Source organism: Oratosquilla oratoria, chromosome 1 (assembly GCF_046742065.1).
Source record: "Oratosquilla oratoria isolate Oo_2021 chromosome 1, ASM4674206v1, whole genome shotgun sequence".
Taxonomy (NCBI): Eukaryota; Metazoa; Arthropoda; class Malacostraca; order Stomatopoda; family Squillidae; genus Oratosquilla; species Oratosquilla oratoria.
The window spans coordinates 87069814-87094813 of NC_134777.1; the positions used below are offsets into that span (position 1 = coordinate 87069814).

Consider the following 25000-nt stretch of genomic DNA (forward strand, 5'->3'; position numbering starts at 1 on the left):
TCCTCCTCCTCGTTCTCATTCGCTTACTCCTCCTCTTATCCCTTCTCCTCTTTTTCTTCCTACTCCTCGTTCTTTCTTTTACGATTCCTCCTCCTCCTCCTCCTCTTCTTCCTTGTCCTCTGATTTTTCCTCCTCCTCTTTTTCCTTTTCCTCTTTTACTTATCACTCCTCGCTCTCATTCGCTTCGTCTTCATCTCCCTACTCTTCCTCTTCTTCCTTCTCCTCTTCTACTTCCTACTCTTCATCTTCCTTCTCTTCCTCTTCTTCCTCCTCTTCTACTTCCTACTCTTCCTTCGGTTACCCTTCCTCCTCTTGTTCCTCTTCTTCTTCCTCCTCCTTTTCTACTTCCTACTCCTCTGCATTCGCTTCATTCCCCTGCTCCTCCTCTTCCTTCTCCTCATCTCCTCTTCCTCCTCCTATTTCTCATCCCTCTCCTCTTCCTCTTCCTTCACCTCACCTCTTCTTCCTCCTCCTTATACTCCCTGTCCTCACCACTTCTTCTTCTTCCTCCTCCTCCTCCTTCTTTACCTCACCCTCTTCACCTTTTCCTACTCATCTTCACCTCTTCTTCTTCCTCCTCCTCCTCCTCATTTTGACTTACAGATTCTTCTCACGCTGTGAAAAAGGCCCAGATTTCATCCGCATTTCGCAACACCTGCCCCTCTCCCACCTCCTCCCCCTCTCTTCCCCCGTCCCCCTCCTCCACCTCCCCTCTCCCTTTCTCTCCTTCCCTCTTCCCCCTCATCTTCCTCTTCCCTCCCCCGTTCCCCTTCCTCTCCCTCCCTTCCCAAGAGATCATCCCATTTCAATGTGGTACTATAAAAAGTAGAATCTTTATATTACAGTTCCCTGAAACTATAGTCTTCCCTCTCAAATCCTCCCTTTGCTAACAATATCCTAAACCCTTTCCTTACCCCTTTTCATTTCCTAGACCCTTCCGTACCGTGTGGTACTTTAACCTTCGTTCCAGCTACCGTCAGACGATTTTATTCGTCTCTGCTGTATCTCCCTCGATAACGGAGGAAATACAGTCTCTCCCTCAGGGACTTTTTGGTGTAACATGGTCACATTCGGGACAGATGCGATCTTTCTAATTCGCTTTCTTGAGAAATTGGTTCCTTTAGTACAATATCGCGCTGAAGAGGTGGAGTTATGGATGTGATATACACATACACACACAGACACATACACACACACACACACACACACACACACACACACACACACATATATATATATATATATATGTATGTACATATATACATATATATACATATATATATATATATATATATAGTACATGTTTCCCTCTATCGGAAAATAAGATTAGAAATAAACATTTCCGTATATTTCGACCACTTTCTGTGGTCCCCTTTACTTATTTGCTGAGTAGTACCACAAAAAGTGGTCGAAATATACGGATATATTTATTTATAATCTTATTTTCCAATAGCGCAAGACCCTTTTGCCTTATGAAAGGCCGTAATGAATAGAATAAAATATATAGAAATAGAAATAAGCCCATACAAAATATATCAAACAGATCAAATTAATAAAATTCTTGGTTGGGACTTTTCTGTGGGTGAAGTCTGGTGAAGTATTGAGATTGATGAGGTATGGTTGGTATGAGTGGTATGAGTGGTAGGTTACTGGGTATGTTTGAGTAGTAAGCTGCTCGTGCTTTTTTTTTTTATCTATTTTTTCATTAATTCACTTATTCATTTATTAATCTATTTATCTAGCTAATTCTATGTTGGTTGTGATCGTGCGATGTAATGAGGTGGTAGAGTGGGGTTGACGTGTTTAACACAGACAAATTATATTCTATGGTGAAGATATTTGGTTTCTGAGTGCATATTTCCTATTTACGGATATTTTTAGTGTATCCTGTTACCATAGGAAGCTCGTTGCCCAGGCGGGTTATGGCGTCGTTACTTGCGCCGAAGATCGAGGGATGGGGGGGGGGTTCGAAAAGTGCCACAGGCGAAGTTCATTAAATCCCACGTTTTTTTTTTTTTTTTTTTTTTTTTTTTTTTTTTTTTTTTTTAGGGGGTGGATTTTGTGACGTTAAATCATATCATTATCATCCTGTTCTCATTTTCGATGTTTTATTTTGTATAATTTCTGAAGTGTCTACTTTGCTTTGTTGACTGTTGGGAACCAAACTCAGGCTCAAGTGTGGTCCTTAAGAACTGTTGCTAGACTGTGATTAGAGATTCCTTCTGTTGTTTATTATGTTTATTTTCCTGTTGAACTTCACTTTCAGGTCTTTGATGTAAGGGCCGAAGGCTGTGTAGCAATGGTGAGAACCAAAGGTTGTGTAAGTATCAAAGGTGAGGACCGAAGGCTGTGTAAATATCAAAGGTGAGGACCAGAGGATGTGCAAGTATCAAAGGTGAGGACCAAAGGTTATGTAAGTATCAAAGGTGAGGACCAGAGGCTGTGTAAATATCAAAGGTGAGGACCAGAGGATGTGCAATTATCAAAGGTGAGGACCAGAGGTTGTGTATCAAAGGTGAGGACCAGAGGTTGTGTAAGTATCAAAGGTGAGGACCAGAGGATGTGCAAGTATCAAAGGTGAGGACCAGAGGATGTGTAAGTATCAAAGGTGAGGACCAGAGGTTGTGTAAGTATCAAAAGTGAGGACCAGAGGATGTGTAAGTATCAAAGGTGAGGACCAGAGGTTGTGTATCAAAGGTGAGGAACAGAGGATGTGTAAGTATCAAAGGTGAGGACCTGAGGTTGTGTAAGTATCAAAGGTGAGGACCAGAGGTTGTGTAAGTATCAAAGGTGAGGACCAGAGGTTGTGCAAGTATCAAAGGTGAGGACCAGAGGTTGTGTAAGTATCAAAGGTGAGGACCAGAGGTTGTGTAAGTATCAAAGGTGAGGACCAAAGGTTGTGTAAGTATCAAAGGTGAGGACCAGAGGATGTGTAAGTATCCAAGGTGAGGACCAGAGGTTGCTGTAAGTATCAAAGGTGAGGACCTGAGGTTGTGTAAGTATCAAAGATGAGGACCAAAGGTTGTGTAAGTATCAAAGGTGAGGACCGAAGGCTGTGTAAATATCAAAGGTGAGGACCAGAGGATATGCAAGTATCAAAGGTGAGGACCAGAGGATGTGTAAGTATCAAAAGTGAGGACCAGAGGATGTGTAAGTATCAAAGGTGAGGACCAGAGGCTGTGTAAGTATCAAAGGTGAGGAACAGAGGATGTGTAAGTATCAAAGGTGAGGACCAGAGGTTGTGTATCAAAAGTGAGGACCAGAGGATGTGTAAGTATCAAAGGTGAGGACCAGAGGCTGTGTAAGTATCAAAGGTGAGGACCAAAGGTTGTGTAAGTATCAAAGGTGAGGACCGAAGGCTGTGTAAATATCAAAGGTGAGGACCAGATGATGTGTATCAAAGGTGAGGACCAGAGGTTGTGTAAGTATCAAAAGTGAGGACCAGAGGATGTGTAAGTATCAAAGGTGAGGACCAGAGGTTGTGTATCAAAGGTGAGGAACAGAGGATGTGTAAGTATCAAAGGTGAGGACCAGAGGTTGTGTAAGTATCAAAGGTGGGGACCAGAGGTTGTGCAAGTATCAAAGGTGAGGACCAGAGGTTGTGTAAGTATCAAAGGTGAGGACCAGAGGTTGTGTAAGTATCAAAGGTGAGGACCAGAGGTTGTGTAAGTATCAAAGGTGAGGACCAGAGGTTGTGTAAGTATCAAAGGTGAGGACCAGAGGTTGTGTAAGTATCAAAGGTGAGGACCAGAGGTTGTGTAAGTATCAAAGGTGAGGACCAAAGGTTGTGTAAGTATCAAAGGTGAGGACCGAAGGCTGTGTAAATATCAAAGGTGAGGACCAGAGGATGTGTAAGTATCAAAGGTGAGGACCAGAGGATGTGTAGACCAGAGGTTGTGTAAGTATCAAAGGTGAGGACCAGAGGTTGTGCAAGTATCAAAGGTGAGGACCAGAGGTTGTGTAAGTATCAAAGGTGAGGACCGGAGGTTGTGTAAGTAACAAAGGTGAGGACCAGAGGTTGTGTAAGTATCAAAGGTGAGGACCGGAGGTTGTGTAAGTAACAAAGGTGAGGACCAGAGGTTGTGTAAGTATCAAAGGTGAGGACCGGAGGTTGTGTAAGTAACAAAGGTGAGGACCAGACGATGTGTAAGTATCAAAGGTGAGGATCAGAGGTTGTGTAAGTATCAAAGGTGAGGACCAGAGGTTGTGTAAGTATCAAAGGTGAGGACCAGAGGTTGTATAAGTATCAAAGGTGAGGACCAAAGGTTGTGTAAGTATCTGACGTGAGGACCGAATTTCCGCCATCTTCTTTTATGGATGAGTTTATACGCATGATATCACTGATATCATTGTTTGTTTATTTATCAACCTATTTATTCGTTTACTTATTTCTATTCGTGGTTGTCTAGAGTGAGCAATATTACTTTTGATTTCTGGTTTCTGAGTCATTGTTCTATTTTGTACAATTTTCTGCTGAATATGTGAAAAACAAACAAGTACATAAATGAATGAATAAATGAATAAATAAATAAAAGCTATTACTGTACTCAATCGTACTCATTTTGTATTAAAGGTGAGGACCAACGGCTGTGTATCAAAGGTGAGGACCGAATTTTAGCCATCTTAGGCCGGCCACACACGTGCAGTTTAAACTGACAGTTGCAACTGTTCAGTTATAACTGTCAGTTGAAACTGCACGTGTGTGGGTATCTCGGTGATACTGAGATACCCACAAACGTGCAGTTTCAACTGACAGTTATAACTGAACAGTTGTAACTGTCAGTTTAAACTGCACGTGTGTGGCCGGCTTTATGGATGCGTTTGAACGCCTAATATCACTGTTAATTTTGTATATTTATCTATTAACCCATTTATCCAATTACTTATTGATTTCTATTTGTGGTTGTCTAGAGTGAGCAATATTACAAGTAAATAAATAAATTAATAAATGTAGGGCTGTGGTCCCTCTTTCTCACCTTGTGAAGACGGGTAACTGCGCCCCCATGATGTGGACTCTGGCCAGCATCAAGGCCAGCGTGGTGGCCACGAGGGCAAACATCCGGGGGGCCATATCCGAGAGCCAGGGGGGCACAGACCCCTTCCCGGACACAATTCCCTGGCCAAACTGTACCAACTCCCATCCGCGGATCTGGAAAAAGGAAAACATGTCGTCTTGAGAAGAGAAAAGAGAAGAAGAGAGTAGAAGAGAGTAGAGAATATTGCCGTTGTAAGGACCAAGTTTTTGGCCTCCTTAAAAAAAAAAAAAAAAAAAAAGCCATGTTCGGTCAGTACCGTCAGTGGAATGGCGGTATTTGACAAATAATAGCCAAATATTGGTGCTATTTGATTAATAATACCCAAATATCGGTGGTATTTCACAAATACTAGCCAAATATTGGCGGTATCTTACAAACATTAGCTAAATATTGACGGTAGTTGACAAATAATAGCCAAAAACATTGGCGGTATTTCACAATAACACTAACCAAGTATTGGCGATATTTGTCCTATACAAACCTAACCTAACCTAAAGACTTGTTTCCTTTTACATTACCTGCCGCCATACTTTTCTAATCACATCCTCCTGATAGCGAATGAGATAAGAAAAATAATCCATGATAAGAGGATCTTATTTTTAATGGGCGACACTGGAAGAACTAATCTGGAACTGTACCTAGACTTTCTAGGTAAAGCTCAACAAAAAACATAAGATATAGTAACACAATAACCATTATCTTTATACTTATAAACTATATACTATATATATATATATATATATATATATATATATACTATATACTATATATGTATATATATATATATATACATATATATATATACTATATATATATATATACTATATATGTATATATATATATATACATATATATATATATATATATATATATATATATATATATATATATGTATATATTTATTGGCGGATGCAGGGATGACCCGTCATCCATGAGAAGCTAAGATGGGAGAGGTTGGTTGGTGGAGGTGAAATGGGTGGGAATAGGTACGTGTCTCTAATTTGGCTACCTCCCTTGTAAGGGGGAAAAAGCTCTCGGTATATATACATATATATATATATATATATATATATATATATATGTATATGTATATATATATATATATATATACGTATATATACAAATATATATATATATGTATATATATATATATATATATATATATATATATATATATATATATATAGACTATTTATATATTCATATTCATAAAGGCCATTTGTAAATATACATTCCAATAACATATACTGATGTAAACATGTTTATATCTAAATTTTTCTATTGTATATAATTTTCACTAGAACAGGACACCTAATATAACCATATAAAAAGATAAATTAACAAATTAATTATAATACTGCAATTTCCTTCTACGTGCCGTCACGTGATTTTATTAAAAATCCAGAGCGAAAGGATTATGTATACAAATCTCGGCGATTTTTTTTCGTTTATTATTTTTTATTCATCTATTTATTTATTTTCATTCTATTTTTTCGTTTTATCCATTGAACAGTCAATTCAGTGAGGCATTTCAACATTCTCATTATATTTCCTTGCCAATGCACATCTATCGTTTGCTTAATTATCGTAGAGATGTTTCACAGGAGCCCTTCTATTCCCAATTCCATTTTCCTCTTTTTTCAAAATAATAAACTGCTCTATTTCTAAATAAGCCTGGCATGGGGCACACACAGAGAGAGCGAGCGAGAGAGAGAGAGAGAGAGAGAGAGAGAGAGAGAGAGAGAGAGAGAGAGAGAGAGAGAGAGAGAGAGAGAGAGAGAGAGAGAGAGAGAGAGAGAGAGAGAGAGAGAGAGAGAGAGAGAGAGAGAGAGAGAGAGAGAGAGAGAGAGAGAGAGAGAGAGAGAGAGAGAGGAAAGAGAAAGGAAAGTGAGGGATGAGAGGGAAGAGAGGCAAGAGAGGGGGATAGGGGAAAGTGGGGGAAGAAGGGGGGAGTGGGAAGACGGGGCAGAGGAGAGGGGGAAGATGGGGAGAAGACGAAAAGGGGGAGAGGGGGAAGAGGTGGAGAGGGGAGAGGAGGTGGAGAGGGGAGAAGAGGGGGAGAGGGGGAAGAGGGGAGAGGGAGAGGAGGGGAGAGGGGGAGGAGGGGAGAGGGGGAGGAGGGGAGAGGGGGAGGAGGGGAGAGGGGGAGGAGGGGAGAGGGGGAGAGAAAGCTGACGTTTCATTAGATCGTTAACAGGAGTGAATTTCGAAATGAAAAACCGGAAACCAATTACCTATATCAGGAATTTCAAATTCTGAAATACGCAACAATATCGGAAATATGATTAGAACAAAGTTATCAAAAACTGAAAAAACAATCATTTTAACTCTGTAAGTACGCGAAGAAGAAGAAGAAGAAGAAGAAAAGGAAAAGGAAGAAGGGGAACAAGAAGAAGAAAAGAAAAAGAAAGAAGAAGAAAGAAGAGGAAGAAGAAAAAGAAGGGGAGGCGAAGAATAAGGAGAGAATGAATATTGATTGTGTTTATATAAATATATATATATATATATATATATATATATATACATACACACACATTCATATATATATATATATATATATATATATATATATATATAAATATATATATATATATATATATATATATATATACATATATACATATTGGCAAGTGAGATCACCCTATGACAGCGAAGGTCAAATAGCGTACGAATGTTATGTAATCAAAATAAATGTCACAAAAAACGCCAAAGAGCATTGAAACATGTAAATTTACAGCGACAGAAATGTTGTCAATCAGCGACACCAGAGGGCAGAGTGAGGCCATTTTTTTTTTTTTTTTTTTTTTGAGGGGAAGAGGGAGTTTCTCTGTTTTATGTTATTTATTTTCATTCATGATGTGTTTCATCATTTATCCGTTCAGTGACTATTCGTTCATTTGATATTTTTCATTATTTCTTCATTCTTTCTCTCATATATGCATATTAATTTTCATTCACTAAATGTGTTTGTATGTAGTGTGTGTAGTGTGTGTATGTGGATGTGTACGTATAGGGATATGTACAGTATGTATGTATGCATGCATGTGTATATATATATATATATATATATATATATATATATATATATATACATATATACATATGTATGTATGTATGTATGTATGAATGCATATTTGTGTGTGGGTATGTATGTATGTATGTATGTATGTATGTATGTATTTATTTATGCATATATGCATGAATATGCGCCCAACATTAAACTGATCAACTCCAGTGGGCGCACATTTTATACTTTATTAAGCCTATAAACCGACGAAAATATTCCCATGAAGTCTCCACGGTATTGATAAGGACTGAAATATGTACCTCGCTAGCAAAAATAAATAAATAAATAAACAAATAAATAAAATAAGATAAAATAGAAAAAAATTAAAATCAAATCTAAAAAAATATATACAAACAAATAAAAAATAAGAAAAAACAAACAAACAAAAAAACATACATAGAGTCAGCTCTCATAAATGATGCATCGTTCAACACAGTTCAATTTTGAACAATTACACTGGCCACTGTTCAAACGTGTTTACAAAATACCCTCCGAGTTTCGCGCTACAGAGCAATTGTAAATAAGCTGTGAATGCACAACAGGCCTCTTGTTTAACGACAATAACAACACATTTGCGTTGTGAGTGGTTATAAACACGCACACACGCGCACACAAACGCACACGGTATGATAATTGGGATGTAAGGGACAGGACCCCACTAGTCTTACTTCTTTAATGTATATTCAGATTAGGTAAATAAAATTAAGTAAACACACACACACACACACACACACACACACACACACACACACACACACACATACACACACACACACACACAAACAAACACACGCACACACACACACACACTTGTATGTTGTCATACATTAGAGAATATACTTGAAAACCCACTGCAGGATCTCTGCTCTAACCCGTACATATAAGAGGCAATAGATGGGGAACGTGGAGCAAGGCGATAAACGAGACAAACGGGAAAAGGTGAGAGTCAGAGTGAGTGAGAGTAGGAAAGTGACAGTGTGAGAGTGAGAGTGTTAGAGTGAGAGTATGAGAGTGGGAGAGAGAGAGTAGGAGAGTGAGAGTGGGAGAGTGAGTGAGAGTGAAAATGGGAGAGTGAGAATAGGAGAGTGGAAGAGTGAGAGTAGGAGAGTGGGAGACTGAGTGGGAGAGTGAGAGTGAGAGTGAGAGAGTAAGAGTGAGAGTGACTGTGGGAGAGAGTGAGAGTTGATGCATCAAATGTGCCAAACGGGAAAAAGTGAAATCTTTGGTCTTTACCCTGGAACAATTCCACTTCCTTTTTCATCCCATTCCCTCACCCCCATTCTCTCAATCCATCCATCTCCACCACCACCACTACGTCCTCCTCCATCTTCACCCTCACCCTCTTACTCCCTCCACCTCCACCATACTCTTATTCCCTCCACCTTCACCACCACCACCTCCTCATCCACCTCCACCATTCTCTCATTCCCTCCACCACCATCACCACCACCTCTACCCTCTCATTCCCTCCACTTTCACCACCACCTTCTCATCCTCTTACTCCATCCACCTCCACCATTCTCTCATTCCCTCCACCAACACTACCACCTCCACCATCTTCATCCTCATCCTTTTACTCTCTCCACCTCCTCCTCCTCAACCTCCCTTTTCATCCATATTATCCCCTTGCAGGCGCCCTCATTTGCTCCCTTGTGTGTCGCGTCTGAGCGGACTCGTCGGGGGCCTTAGTCAGCTTCGACAAAGAAAGGGCCTTCCGGCTATTCATATATTCATACTAGAGAATTGGCCGGGTCCGGTCGCTCCCGGCCCGGTGCTGCGACAGATTCGGGTATTTCAGGTTCCCTCCATTACCCGAATAGATGTTGTACGCCTTTTTTTTTTTTTTTTTTCTTACGGGGGGGGGGGTGTCATACAATCTATAAATACATCTATTGAACCCGGGTTTCCTCCTATTGGTTTACCACGACCCCTAGGAAACAGGCTACGGCCACTTGTCTGACCGATTCTGTGATGATATTGCGTCCGTGCTGACTGGTGATCAGAACGTTAGCGTGACTGTAGTTCTTGCTTCTGGTCGGTTGAGGGGGTGTGGGGGAGGGGTTTGGGGTGGGTTTGTGGTGGGTAAATGAGGGTGTTTGGGAGTAAAGGGGGTTGGGGTGATGGTTGTCATCAAGAATGTTACTCTCTTCGTGGGAGCTTTCCAACCAGTACCCTAAGTTTTGGGTCTTTTAATGTGCGTGGATGTGGTACAGATGAGAGTAAAAGGGAAGTATGTTTGTGAGAGGAAAGATGGATATGTTCTTGTATAGTACTGGGGAAGGTTACTGTAGATCAGGGGTTCGCACTCCCCCGTACGAATCCTCAGACCATCGACCCGTACCTCCATTAACCTGACACAGAATACAGCCTAACTGAATATACAATGGTACCGCAATGGATATCAAACAGTTGTAATTGCAATGACTTTATTCATCAGTTAAGCATTGATATAAAAAACAATGTACGATGTTCTCTCTCTGCATATTTAAATGTTTAAGTCATCTTTCGCTAGTCATCTAAGTCCCTGTAAACCGTCCCGAGAACCCCAGGTTGAGAGCCTCTGCTGTACATGATGTAGAATGATCCTGAACTTAATGCTGGAGTTGTTGGACTGATGTGATTGATGTAATGTGAAGAGGTGGGTAGGTTTGTGTCTTCAGCATTCTTAAAGTACACTGGTGACGTAACCGGAAGCGTGCTGGTCTCAAATTCGCTTAGTTGTGGGTTCGAATCCCGCGCTCCTATCCGATTCCCAGCAGTGACTGTGCTTTGCCCCAAGAGTCCAGGCGCGTAAGGCAAAGGTGACGGCTTCGGCCACAGCTGCTAAGCGCCTCCTGGGGTAGTCTCCTCGCCTTTATTTTGTACCGATTTTTTTTCTTACTTGCAGTATACAGGGTTGTGGAACCATAGATAAGAGGCAGAGGATCTTAGATTTTTTCCTACCATTTGACCTCAGTGGAAAAGAAAAAAAGAAGAAAGAGGAAGACGAGGAGAAGGAGGACACAGAGAAAAACAAGAAGGATGAGGAGGAGGACGAGGAGGAAGAGAAGGAGGAGGAGGAGGAAGACGAAAAGAAGGCCAGGAAGAAAGACGAGGAGGAGAACGAGAAGGATACGGAAGAGGAAAAGGACGACGACAAGGAGGAAGGGGAGGAAGAGGAGGCGGAATAGGAAGAAGAGAAGGAAATGAAGAAGTTTTTTTTCCCGAAACAAAGAAGAAAATTGTCCTCTTCTTCGCCACGGTCCCTGAACAACACTGAAGATGTTGTCGGTTTCTGTCAGAACGATGAAACTTCTTCTGAAAACACTTTCTATTCCAAAGTGGGCTTTCTTCACCTAGTCAAAGAATCTTGAGGGACCTGAGGTATGTAACCACTCCCATTCTTCTCCCCTCTCCCCAGGATTGTTCCTCCTCCTCCTCCTCCTCCTCCTCTTCCTCCCTCTGTTCTTCCTCTTCTGACCCTGAGGTCGTTTTCTTTACAACTTGCTTCCGAGAAACAAAATAACATTAATAGAAACGTCTTTGCAGGGATAGCGTCGTGTGACAAGAATACCCAAGGCAGAACTTTGGGGACATCTATTCCTCCTCCTCCTCCTCCTCTTCTTCTTCTTCTTCCTTTTCTTCTTCTTCTTTTTCATCCTTTTCGTGTACTTTTTCTTGTTCTTGCTGTTGTTCTTCTTCTACTACTACTTTTTTCTTCTATTTTCTCTTCTTCTCTTTTTTTATTATTATTATTATTTTTTTTTCATTTTCTTTTGCCTCATCCTTGAACAGACATCCTCTTCACATTGTGGTCCTTTTCTTCCTCCTGGGGCGCTCAGGGTCTGAGCCCCTTCATCTCGTGAGACCCTCTTTCGACTAAGTCTTCATCACATGTAATGGGTGCCCTCCTAAGATATCCATCTCATCCAAGTATGTTCTTTCTATGCTCCCTTTCTTTGAGCTTCCCTTTAAGGTGTAGTATCGCGGACACCCGAAAATGACCCATGGTAATATCAGAACTTCTGTTGTACACACACACACACACACACACACACACACACACACACACACACACACACACACACACACACACACACACACACACACATATATATATATATATATATATATATATATATATATACATATATATATATATATACATATATATATATATATATATATATATATATATATATATATATAGAGAGAGAGAGAGAGAGAGAGAGAGAGAGAGAGAGAGAAAGAGAGACTTTTATTCAATAGAGATGGTGACCACCATAATAAATTATTCGAATATTTTCACTCACATTTTCTTAAAGATTACTCAGAATGTATCCTGGTATTCTTAATTTTATTCGCCTCATGAGACTCATAACTGTTTTCACATACTCGAACAGGACATTCCAGTGTCGAAAGAGCCCTCACTGCCTAAAATTCACTTGATTAATCTCTTTGCTAAGCACAGACTGATGGAGTGCTACTTGCCGAGGTTCGATAGAGTTGGACGTTATCTATGTGTAATGTAACCATCGAGACCAGTGGGATTGAGGCGTGGGCGTTCACCACGCCAAATAGACCTAACATATAGTCCAACACGGACAGAACTAGTCTGCGACCGTTGGGGACTTGGAAGCTTCTGCGACCGATAACAAGAAAGTTCCCGCAACTTCGAAGCTTCTGCGACCATCAGGAACTTTGAAGCTTCCGCGACCGTCAATAACAAGAAAGCTTCCGGGACCGTTAAGAACCTCGAAGTTCCTGCGACCGCTATGAATTTCGAAGCTTCTGCGACCGTTAGGAACTTCGAAGCTTCCGCGACCGTTAGCAACAAGAGAGCTTCTGGGAGAGTTGCCACATCTCGTAAAGATTCGAAATTGCTCTATACAACACACGACCACGACAGCACGATGTCAGGGTTGTAACTCGTGTGTGTGATGGTATGGATCTCAAATCCCCCGGAGTCATTCCTTGCAGAGATATGGAAGCCACCGAAAACGGCATCTGGGGCGAGTCGTACCTTTGACCCAAGCCTCAGGAAGTGGCGCGGGATCAGAGGCAATCCATTGCATGGAAGAGAAATGGGTCCGTATTTTATGAGATGCTATTGTTCGCAGGTCAACCGGTGCTATTACTGTGCGTTTGCAAGCGTTCTTCTTTTTCTTATTCATTTAAGAAGGAAATAGACAACAACTGGTTTACCAACAGAGTGGTTGACTAAGGTAAAATTCTTAGTAACCATGTAGTGAATGCTGAAACAATTAGTTTTTTTAAGAAAATATTAGATAACTTTATGACTGGTTGTAAGGGACATGGTACTATATGGGTTTTCTTGTAGTCTCCTCCATTCTTAAAGTTTTATATCATCTTATCTATTTCTACATAACGAATTGTGTGACTTTCATGTCTTTATCATACAAGCATGTGAGTGAACGTGCGTGTGTTCGTATTCATTTACCTAGTTGTTGTGTACGAAGGTTAGAGCCGTGCTTATGGGATCCCCGTCTCTTTTCCTCCATTTATCAATATTTGCTTTGAATTCATCTGGTGTTGGTTTTGATTATATTTTCATTTTTGTGTGCGTGTGTGTGTGTGTGTGTGCGTGCGTGCGTGTGTGTGTGTGTGTGTGTGTGTGTGTGTGTGTGTGTGTGTGTGTGTGTGTGTGTGTGTGTGCGTGCATCAATATGAGTAGGTGTGTACTTGTGTGTGCAAATACATGTGTGCATGCGTGTGTACGTGTGTGCACACATGCTCCCGCGGGCCTCTCTTCAAAGAGCATAATTTAATCTTTTACTATGTTATCACTTTGGCGCATGGCGCCGAGCGGCTGGGTGCCAACTCGCATCAATATTGGTCTAAGATGGCTCGATTATGAAGAACACAGTCCTGCCATAATTTTCCTCTTCCGCACCGGAAAACTTTGGTTGGGGGAACTTTTCTTCCTCCTTCGTCGCTCTTGTTTTGTTTTTCCTCGAAGGGCCTTTCTTCCTTTTCTATCAAGGGCCTTTGTCAATCGAGCTACGAAACAATGTCCTTTTTTCTTTTCTTATTGCCTTTGTCTACCGTGTACCTACACAATGTTTTCTTTTATGTTGAACTTATTTAAGAATATTCTTGTAACCTCTGAGGGAAACGAACTGTGGCTAATCCTGATGTATGCTAAGGGAGAGGTGAAGAGGTGGAGGGCAAGATGGAGGCAGGCGGAGGTGGAGAGAGAGAGGTGGAGGTAGAAGTGGAGGTAGAAATGGAGGTGAAGCCAGAGATGACGATGGTAGTGCCGTTGGACAATTTTATTCATCTTAAAAATAAACCACCCCGAGACCGATCGGTTTTATTCATCTTCGAGGAATACCCTGAGCACTTGAAGGGTCAAACGACGGCAAGGTTCTGGGTGGTGACCTGACCGGTATGGTGCAGCAGCAGCACCACCAACGACATCCTTTTTTTTTTTTTTTTTTTTTTTTTTAATATATATCCTGGCGTAAGCCTAAGCGCAAAATGAGACTTCCTGTTACTGAGCTGAAGTACAATTTCACCTTCCCTCTCACTAGAAATACTTCTAGATGTACTACCTCAGTACTTCAAGTGAGAGGGAAGTTCACATTGTACTTGAATTCAACAACAGGAAGTCTGCTTTTGCTCTCTTTGCCCTGTGCTGTGTCGACTGTGTCGCCTGCGTCTCAGTTTGCGCTTGGGAAATGAAACTTGTATGACGTATTGCCCACACAGAGACATGAAGTATGGATTATGATCCACAATGAACGATACACGATGAACTGTTACCTTCACCCTAGATGCTACGATACCCTAGGCTATCACCAGGAGCTGTTAGGATAAAACCTTGTACACGTAGTTACGGCGAGAGAGCGAAACCCAATTTTCTTTAGATCTTTATTACTATTTGTTGTTAATCATTATATATCAATTACCAATTATCAATCATTATAATGGTAAATCAACCCGAAAGAACATCCGGTCCAATTAAAAAAAATTGATAAAGCAAACAAATTAAAATAATAAATAAACATAAATCATGAACACATAGATGAATAAATAATGGAACAAATAAATAAAAGACATGAAAATACAAGGTTAACAAATGAATAAAACAAAATTAATGAAGATAAATAAACAAATAGATAAAACAAATAAATGAATAGATAAACAAATAAAACAAAGTAGATAAGTAGATAAATAACACATAAATGAAATATCAAATAAATAAGTTAAATAAAGATAAGTCAACAAATAAACACATAAAACAAGTCAACATGCAAATCAGTCAGTTATCAGTTCATTATCAATATCGACTTTTGCATTTGACACCGCCATTAACTTCATCTCTGCATGACTGAAAATAAAAAGGTGGTATAAAAAGTGGTATAAAAAGGGGTTATCTAATCCATACCACTGATTCACTGCTAATTGCCGGCAATTCAAAATGCAGAGTGCAATTATCTCAAACGCAAAGTGCACTCCACTGAACGTCCGTCGCTGCCTCCAAAAATGTTTCAAATTGGTCCTCCAAAAAGTCTTTTTGGGTCCACCAATGACGTCACTGCAAAAATGGGAGTTGGTTCGAGTCCCATTCTCGCCACGTCATTTTATTCTGACTGGAGAAACGACTCCATGCAAGAAGGGCCCTTCTGGTCCATGGCGTGCCTATCTTTTTGATGTTTTGGCCAAATTTTGGCTAAAATTACTTGGCCAAATTTTTGTAAAAAAAAGGGGGGGGGCAAAATTAAGGCAAAATTGGTTGTGCACTTTTTGGCCAAAAACATTTTGGCCTTGTACTCTTCCCTTCCTCCTCTCGTTTGTCCTCCATTTCCTCTTCATTTTCGTCCTCGTACTCCTCCTCCTCCCCTTCGTCTTTCATTTCCTCCTTTTTTTTTCGTCCTCCTCCTCTTTCTCCTCCTGCACCCCATCTCGTCCTCCACGACTTCCTCATCTTTTTCCCCCCCTTCGTCCTCTATTTCCTTCTCCTTTTCGTCCTCCTCCTCTTCCTCCTCCTCCTTTCTCATCCTCCTCTTCCTCTCCTTTTCGTCCTCCTTTCCCTCCTCTCCTTCCTCCTCCTTTTCGTCCTCCACGAACCCCTCCTACCACTCGCCTCCCCCTCTTCCTCTTCTTTTCGTCCTCTTCTTCCTCCCCTTCATCCTCTACTTCCTCTTCTTCCTCTATTTCCTCCTCCTTTTCGTCCTCCTTCTTTCTCGTCCTCCACGACTCCCTCTTCCTCCTCTCCTTTTCGTCCTCCTCTTCCTTCCATTCGTCCTCTACTTCCTCCTCACTTTTGTCCTTTACTTCCTTCTTCTTTACGTCCTCCTCCTCTTCCTCGTCCTCCACGACCCCCTCCTCCTCCTCCTCTTCCTCCACCTCTTGCCTTCGTTTGGGCGAATCAGACACAGAACACCCTCCACCTTCACAATTCACCTCCACCTCTTCAAACGCCACTCCTTATCACTCCTCATCAATTCCACGCCATCCACAACATATCTGGCCCTCCATCCTCCATTCTCCTCCTCTTCCATCCTCCTCCTCCATCTCCCTCCCTCCTCCTCTCTCCAAAACGAACATGTGACTGAGTTCTCTCACTCCAATGCCACAGTTCCTCTTCTTATTCTTTCGATCTCCATTGGATAATTCTCCTTTTCTCTTTTGCTCTTTTTCCTTTCTCTTTTTATTAAGCGGAGATATACGGGCCCTTGGGCTTCTCTCTCTCTCTCTCTCTCTCTCTCTCTCTCTCTCTCTCTCTCTCTCTCTCTCTTTCTCTCTCTCTTTTTTTAGATCATCGTTGTTTTTTTATGCCATGAAAAATGTACTATTTAAAAAGAGAAATGAAAAAAATGGGAGACGTTCTTCTCGAAATTTTGAGTTTTTTCATTTATATTCTGGCTAATGCCATACGATTCTATTAACCTGAAATTTTATTGCCACGCCCGATAAAAGTTCAACTCGTTCAATACAGTGACGCTGTGTACCAATCTTGTTCAGGCTGCCGCCAGGCGATTTTATTAATCCAGACCAAGTCTAGACTGAGCTTCAGGCCTCAACTTTTCACCTTGGTCTTTGGATCACGTGCTGGACTCATGATCGACAGCTATTTCCCACCCGGAAGAGAGCTCAGAGCTCGTATGACTGATCTATGGGTAATGTTGTGACCTTACATGCACACACACACCCAACTCCCCGCCCACGAGAGTTGGAGTAACGACTCGAAGTGCAGCGATACTAAAATTATTTCAGGCCTGGGCAGGACCGCCGTAGTGACAGTCAGGGACTCTATCAACTGCGCTACTGAGTAGCGTCGCCTGACAATAAATGAATAAATAAATGAATAAATAAAACCTAAAATAAAATAAAATAAAATCAATAAAATAGAATAGAATGGTGCCTTAATCAATTAACGGACGATGATATGGCAAACCCTTTGTAATATTAAAAATATTAATATCAAGTACTCAAAAATAAATCATAGTGTCTTAATATTGTAATATTACGGACATTAATATCAAGTACTCAATAGTACAATGGGCATAGATATTGAATATCGATCAGGTACTCCATAGTACAAAGGACATTGATATCATGTACTGAATAGTACAAAGAGCAAAGATATCATGTACTGAGTACCACAAAGGCCATCGAAACCAAGTACTCAGAGGTACAAAGGGCATAGATATTATGGTAATTACTCAGTGGTACAAAGGATATCGATGTTAAGTACTCAACATTACAAAGGGCTTAAAGATCAAATCCTTAGGGAAAAAAATCATAAAATCCCTACAGCAAGTACATAAAAAGATATGACCTTTTTATGCAGGTCTCGACGATACAAAGAACCAACGAGAGTAAAAAGGCCCTTGTGAGAGTAAAAAGGCTCATGACCGTCGGTTGAACTGTCAGAAGCTCACTCTGACATAAGAACATATGAATGAAGGAGACTGCAAGAGACCATAAGGCCTACACCTGACAGTTCAATGTCCCTTAACACCTATCATCCCCATCCATAAATTTATCTCAATTTTTCTTAAAATAATCGACTATTTCAGTGTTAACTACGTGGTTACTAAGTCTATTCCGTTACATAATAAAATAAGAATGGAGGAGACTGTAAGAGACCATAAGACCTACAATAGGGAGTTCCATATCCATGACCACCTATCATACCCTTCCATAAAGTTATCTAACCTCCTTTTAAAACAATCGACTGTTTCAGCGCTAACTACGTGGTTAAGTCTATTCCACTCGTTTACCCTATTGGTAAACCAGTTCTTTGCAGTCATGCACAAGTGCATGGCAGTATTCATTTCTATGATAATGACTCTGGGGTGCGTCAGGCAGTTAAGTAAATGATTAATTGTCGTATGTGAATAATCTTTTATGTCCTTTTAGGTAAAATAATATTTGTATGTAATCGTGTTCGCGTAACGTGTATATGTATATGTTGCCAAAAATATATATATGTATATACACTGATAGAGTGGTCGACGAACTGAATAGACTTAGTAACCATGTAGTAAGAGCTGAAACTACCAGTTGTTTTAAGAAACGATTAGACAACTTTATGGATGGATATGACAAGTGGTGATGGATACGGAGCTGCCTAGTGTAGGCCTTATGGTCTCTTGTAGTCTCCTTCATTCTTATGTTATGTTCTTGTATCAAATGTGACATTTGATGAAGCAATATGTAAATGTTATATATATATATATATATATATATATATATATATATATATACATATACATATATATATATATATATATATATTTGTATTTAAGTATTACGGAAATTTTGAGAAATCTAAGAAGAAACTAACTATAAGGATGCTGTCGCTTTCATTACATGTATCAAAGAAAGCCTGCTACCCCTCTTATATAAATATGTATATATGTACATATATACAGTATACCACTTCTTACCTACAAAATATAATTTGACAAAGAATCCTTATGAACTATTAAAAAAAAACGAAAAAAGAAAATCAAATGGTATACCATGTTTACAGAAAATAAGAAGAAAAAGGCGAGAAAAAACAAAAAAAAATCATGAGCCCAGAAGTCACAATTAGATTTTCCAAAATTGCGTCCCGTTCGGAAAAAAAAGAGAGAGAGAAAGAGAGAAAAAATTAAAAGAGCAAACATTATCCGTCCTTTGTAAAAGGGATCTGGAAAAAAGGATGTGGAAAAAGGCCAGAGACAAAGACAGAAATCAAAGAAACGGAAATAAAAAAAAAGATAGGGGGAGATGGGGAAAGGGGTAGGGGGAAAGGGGGGAGGGCCAAAGTGGGGAGGGGGAAAGGGGAGCAGAAAAAATAAGGAAAAAATCGAAAAACAGACACTGGACACATTCCTTTGATATCTAAACCAAAAACTCTTTTTTCACTCTTTTCCTCGTTTTTCCCTCTCTTATATTCTGTCTTTCTCACTCTCTCTCTACGAATATATATATATATATATATATATATATATATATATATATATATATATATATATATATATATATATATATCTTCCTCTATCTTTTCTATTTCCCTCTTTCTCACTCGTTCTCTCTATCTCAATTTCTCTCTTTATCTCTTTCTCTCTTTCTTTCACTCTCACACATGTATTAGACGAATAATAATATAAGAAATATTCTTTTCTTTTCAAAACTAAAATATCCTCCACTTTGATTCCTCTTAGCTTCTCTCTCTCTGCCTCTCTCTGCTTCTTTCCCTCTCTCTCCCTCTCTCTCTCTCTCTCTCTTTCTGCCTCTCTCTGTTTCTTTCCCTCTCTCTCCCTCTCTCACTCCCCACTCTCTCACTCTCCCTCCCTCCCTCTCTCTCCCTCTCTCTTTCTCTCTCTCTCTCTCTCACTCTCCCTCCCTCCCTCTCTCTCCCTCTCTCTTTCTCTCTCTCTCTTTCCTAATGAGATTTATCTCTTTCTTCTTCATTTCTTTTTCTTCTACTTCTTCATCTTCTTATCATTCTTCTTTCAATGGGATACAGTGGAAGAACAGACCATATAACCCTCTGGCTGGCTTACGTACTCGTTACAATAGAGGAGGAGAAGGAGGAGGAGGAGGAGGAGGAGGAGGAGGAAGAGGAGAAGAGGAAGGCAATAATGATGATAAGGAGAAGGAGAAGGAGGAGAAGGAAGAGGAGTTGGAGAAGGATTGTGGTAATAACAATAATTGGAAGTAAGAGGAAGAGGAGGAGGAAGAGGGGGGAGGAGGAAGAAGGGAAGTAGGAAGAGGGGGAGGAGGAAGAGGAGTTGGAGAAGGAAGGTGGTAATAGTAATGAGAGGATGGAGGAAAATGAAGAGAAGGAGGAAGAGGGGGAGGAGGAAGACGAAGAGGAGGAAGCTGAGGAAGGAGGAGGAGGAAGAGAAATTAATCTTACAACCAGTAGATCACCGCTCCGTTTAGAACAATAAAATCTTTGTTTACAGTCAAGGCTTTATTGAACCGCGACATCATTAAGGCGATCACAGTATGTATTATCTTTTCTTGAAAAAAAAAAAAAAAATAAAAAAAAAAATAAAAAAATCTTCACGAAAAAATCAAAAGGAAGGGGTGGAATGAGTCTATATGTTTGAGGATTATGGAAAAAAGTCTTTGGAAATTAGTTTGTTCAGATAAAGCAGAAGAGGAAAAAAAAAATCCAGCGATTTGGAGAATAATTCTACAAAGGGCAAACAACCACTCCCCTCTCCCTCCCAAAAATAAAATCTCCTTGGCCTGTCTCTCTCTCTCTCTCTCTCTCTCTCTCTCTCTCTCTCTCTCTCTCTCTCTCTCTTTCTTTCTTTCTCTCTATGTATCTTTCTCGCCCTATCTTTTTCATTTATCCCTTTCTCCCTCTCTCTCTCTCTCTCTCTCTCTCTCTCTCTCTCTCTCTCTCTCTCTCTCTCTCTCTCTCTCTCTCTCTCTCTCTCTCTCTCTCTCTCCTTCTCTTTCTCTCTATCACTCTCTTTTTTCTTCACTCCCACACATGTATTAGGCAAGCAACGTCACAAGAATAATCCTTTTCTTATTTTAAAAACTGGAAAAAAGCTATTACTCAGAGAACTTTCCTAAGTTTCTCTCTCTCTACACACATTCCTGTCTGCAGGCGATTCTAATCAACCAAGCGGAACCCCACGACCCAAGGCGTACTCCGGAACGAACACATTTAGTATGTTAATTCTGGCTGATGAATTGATAAACAAATTAACATCATTTTCAACCATTGGGGTCTTAATTTCTGATTGGTTCAACATTCACCATTCACCTCCGCTTCCCTCCCCTCCTTTCCCCTACCCTCCCCTCCCCCTCTTCTCCCCCTCCCCTCCTCTACCCTCCCCTTCCCCTCTCCTCCACTACCTTTCCCTCATATACTCTCCCCTGTTCTCCCCCAACTCTCTCTTCCTATACCTTTCCCTCACTATACTCGACCCTACTCTCCCCTCTTCTCCCCAGTCCTTCTCCCCTACTCTCTCTTCCTCTACCTTTCCCTCAGCTACTCTCCCCTCTTCTCCACACCCCTCCTCTACCCTTCCCCCTTCTTCTCCCCTCTCCTCTCTTCATCTACCTCTCCTTCATCTGCTCGAACCTACTCTCACTTCTTCTCCACACATCTCCTTTACCCTCCTCTCTCCTCCTCTCTTCTCCCCTCTCCTCTACCTTTCCCTTATCTACTCTCCCCTCTTCTCCCCACCCCTCCCCTCCCCTCCTCTACTCTCCCCTCCCTTCTCCTCTCTCCTTCATCTACTCGAACCTACTCTCCCGTCCCCTCCCCTTTACCTCCAACAATCTTATCTACAATGGACCCAGACACGTCTACGTCCCTCCCCCTTCCCTTACCCCCTCCCTACTCCTTCATACTCCCACTTCTGTCTGTCTCTACCAATCCCATTTAAATAAATCCCTCCACACCCCACTCACTCCCGATTGAAAAGAATCTTAATTATTCCTCCAGAGATTGAAAAAATGGGGAGAAGAGTGGGGGAGAGAGGGAGAGAGGGGGGAGAGAGGGAGAGTAGGGGAGAGGGGGAGAGAGTCTAGGTAAACAAAAAAGTAGAAATGCAAAGGAGACAGAAGACGTTAGAAATATCCAATAAAAACGGGATTCGCGTTGGGGTTGTGAAGACACACACGCACGCACACACACACACACACACACACACACACACACACACACACACACACACACACACACACACACACACACATATATATATTATATAATATATATATATATATATATATTATATATATATACATATATATATATATATATATATATATATATACTATATATACATAACATATATACATAAAAGAACATAAGGACATAACAATGAAGACTGCAAGAGACCATAAGGCCTACACTTGGCAATTCCATGTCCATAACCACCTGTCCATCTCCATCCACAAAGTTGTCTAACCGTTTCTTACAGTCACAAAAGAAGAAAACCTATTCTAATCAACGATCATTATATGACTACCGTCAGGTGATTTTATTTAAATGGAGAAACCAACCAACAACTATTCATCGGTCATCCCCTACATAGTGTACATATATATATATATATATATACACATATATATATATATACACATATATATATATATATATATATATATATTATTATTATTATTATTATTATTATCATTATTATTATTATTATCATTATTATTATTATTATCATTATTATCATCATTATTATTATTACTAGTTTCATATTCCCTCTTGCTTCTTCCTTTTTCTTTCGTCTCTTCCACATTCCTCATATATTTTCTTTAAATATCTTTCTCTTCAAACTATCTTGACTCCTCTCCGTACTTGGTGGCACTTTAAATTTTTATTCTGGCTGACGCCAGGCGATGTTATTCATCTAAGTAGCAAGGAAATTCCAAATCCCTTCCGCTCCTGTTGGTAATGTTTTTGGTAATGTTTCTTTTACTCTAAGTGTCGTCAATGGATTTTATTCACCTTTGAAGCATATCTCAGTAACACATACACAAAAACGTACATACTCGTACATTCATACATACATATACACAATTTTTTCAATTTTGTTCTTAATATTTACCTTTCTATATTTACCATCCCATTTTCCTTAAATTGGCTAAATTCAACCAAACAAACTTCCTCTTCTTTCCTTCCTTTCTTCTCTGTCTCTCTTTCTCTCGTTTTCCTCTCTCCCTCTGTCTCTCATTACCTCCTTTTGCTCCCTCTCTTCACGAATTATAAAATTTCTCTCTCTCTGTATCTGCCTCCTATTCCATTCCCTCTCTCTCCTTCAATTCCTTTCTTTCTTCCCTCTCCGTCTACCTCTCATTACATCCCTTCCCCTAAATCTCTCTCTTTCTCTCTCTCTCCACCCTCTCTCTCTCTACCTCCTATTCCCTTCTTCCCTCTCTCCCTCAATTCCTTCCTTTCTTACCTCTCCATCTACCTCTCATTACCTCACTTCCTTCACTATCCTACAGTCTCTCTCTCTCTCTCTCTCGCTCTCTCTCTCTTTCTCTCTCTCTCTGCCTTTTCTAGTCCCCTTCCTTCTCTCTCAAGATCTACCAATCCCTTTCCTCCTACCCTCTCTCTCTCTCTCTCTCTCTCTCTCTCTCTCTCTCTCTCTTTCTTCCACCACCCTCTCTCTCTTTCTCTTCCACCCCACCCTTTCTCTCTCTCCCGATAATGGAGACCACGCCAGCTCAACTGTTGGTCTTCTTGACGCCGAAGAGCGTCGAGGTCCTGGAAGCACTTCCAGAGACAAAGAGTCTGACTCGTTGTGTTCCAGAAGGACAAATTCCAGTAAATAGACTCACCTTAACCTTCCGTCAAGGATTTCCGAAGATGGTGTTAGATTACTCGGGTTAGATCTATTTTACATGAGTTATATCTAGTTAACATGTTACCAAGGTAAGCTTAGGCTTTGATGTGATTTAGATGCATAAATGTGTTAGATGAATTGCAGGCTGTACACAGAAGACAAAAGGGACCGAAAAAAAATCTGCATATGATTTTGAACCAAAGTATAATTAAAACAATTACTGTTCACAGGCCTCATGCACACATACACAGTTATATATTTTCCACTAGTAAATATTTCCCCATTCCAGAGGGTCCTTTACTGCTTCCCATAGCATTCACAGATACGACGGTGTCGGAGGGAGGAGGAGGAGGAGGAGGAGGAGGAGGAGGAGGAGGAGGAGGAGGAGGAGGAGGAGGAGGAGGAGGAGGAGGAGGAGGAGGAGGAGGAGGACAGAGAACCTCACCTCCCAACGCCCCCCCCCCCCGACCCTCCGGACACCATTTTCTATTTCCGGAACTGAACTTCCTGTGCTCAAATGCCTTTTTCCTGTTCAACCGGAGGTGAATATACGTTGTTTAGTCTCAAGAATTTAGCTAATTATCTAAGCCATGAATGATGTTTAACTATATACGGTATATATATACATATAGATATATATATACATATATATATATATATATATATATATATATATACATATATATATATATATATGTGTATATACATACATATATATGACGTAAGTAGAGTAGGAAACACAGGAGTCTTAGTCTTGAGTTTATTCCTGACTAGTTTCGCAGGAATAAACTCAAGACTGAGACTCCTGTGTTTCCTACTCAGCTTACGTCAACCTATCACAATGTCTCAGTATATACATTGTATATATATATATATATATATATATATATATATATATATATATATATATCGTATGATAATGAATGTATATTTCATCGAGATGTGAGATCGACAAAAACACACACACACACACGAATACACATGAACAGTGAGAGAGAGAGGGAGAGAGAGAGGGAAAGAAAAAGAGAAAGTGAGAGAGAGAGAGAGATTCCTATATGGCACTCTCCTCTGACCAGCCCGAGACCATTCTATTAAGCTCTCTTTTTCACTCTTTCTCTCCCTCT

The 25000-nt window shown here is 40.4% G+C and overlaps 1 protein-coding gene across 1 annotated transcript in view; it reads right to left on the reverse strand.

Moving 5' to 3' along the window:
* LOC143020417 (protein O-mannosyl-transferase Tmtc3-like) overlaps positions 1-25000 on the reverse strand; it is a 1217697-nt gene that overhangs the window by 161436 nt on the left and 1031261 nt on the right. Inside the window, exon 6 of the mRNA XM_076176856.1 lies at positions 4977-5149. Within this exon, the coding sequence (XP_076032971.1) occupies positions 4977-5149 (173 nt within the window). The remainder of the gene's footprint in view (positions 1-4976; positions 5150-25000) is intronic.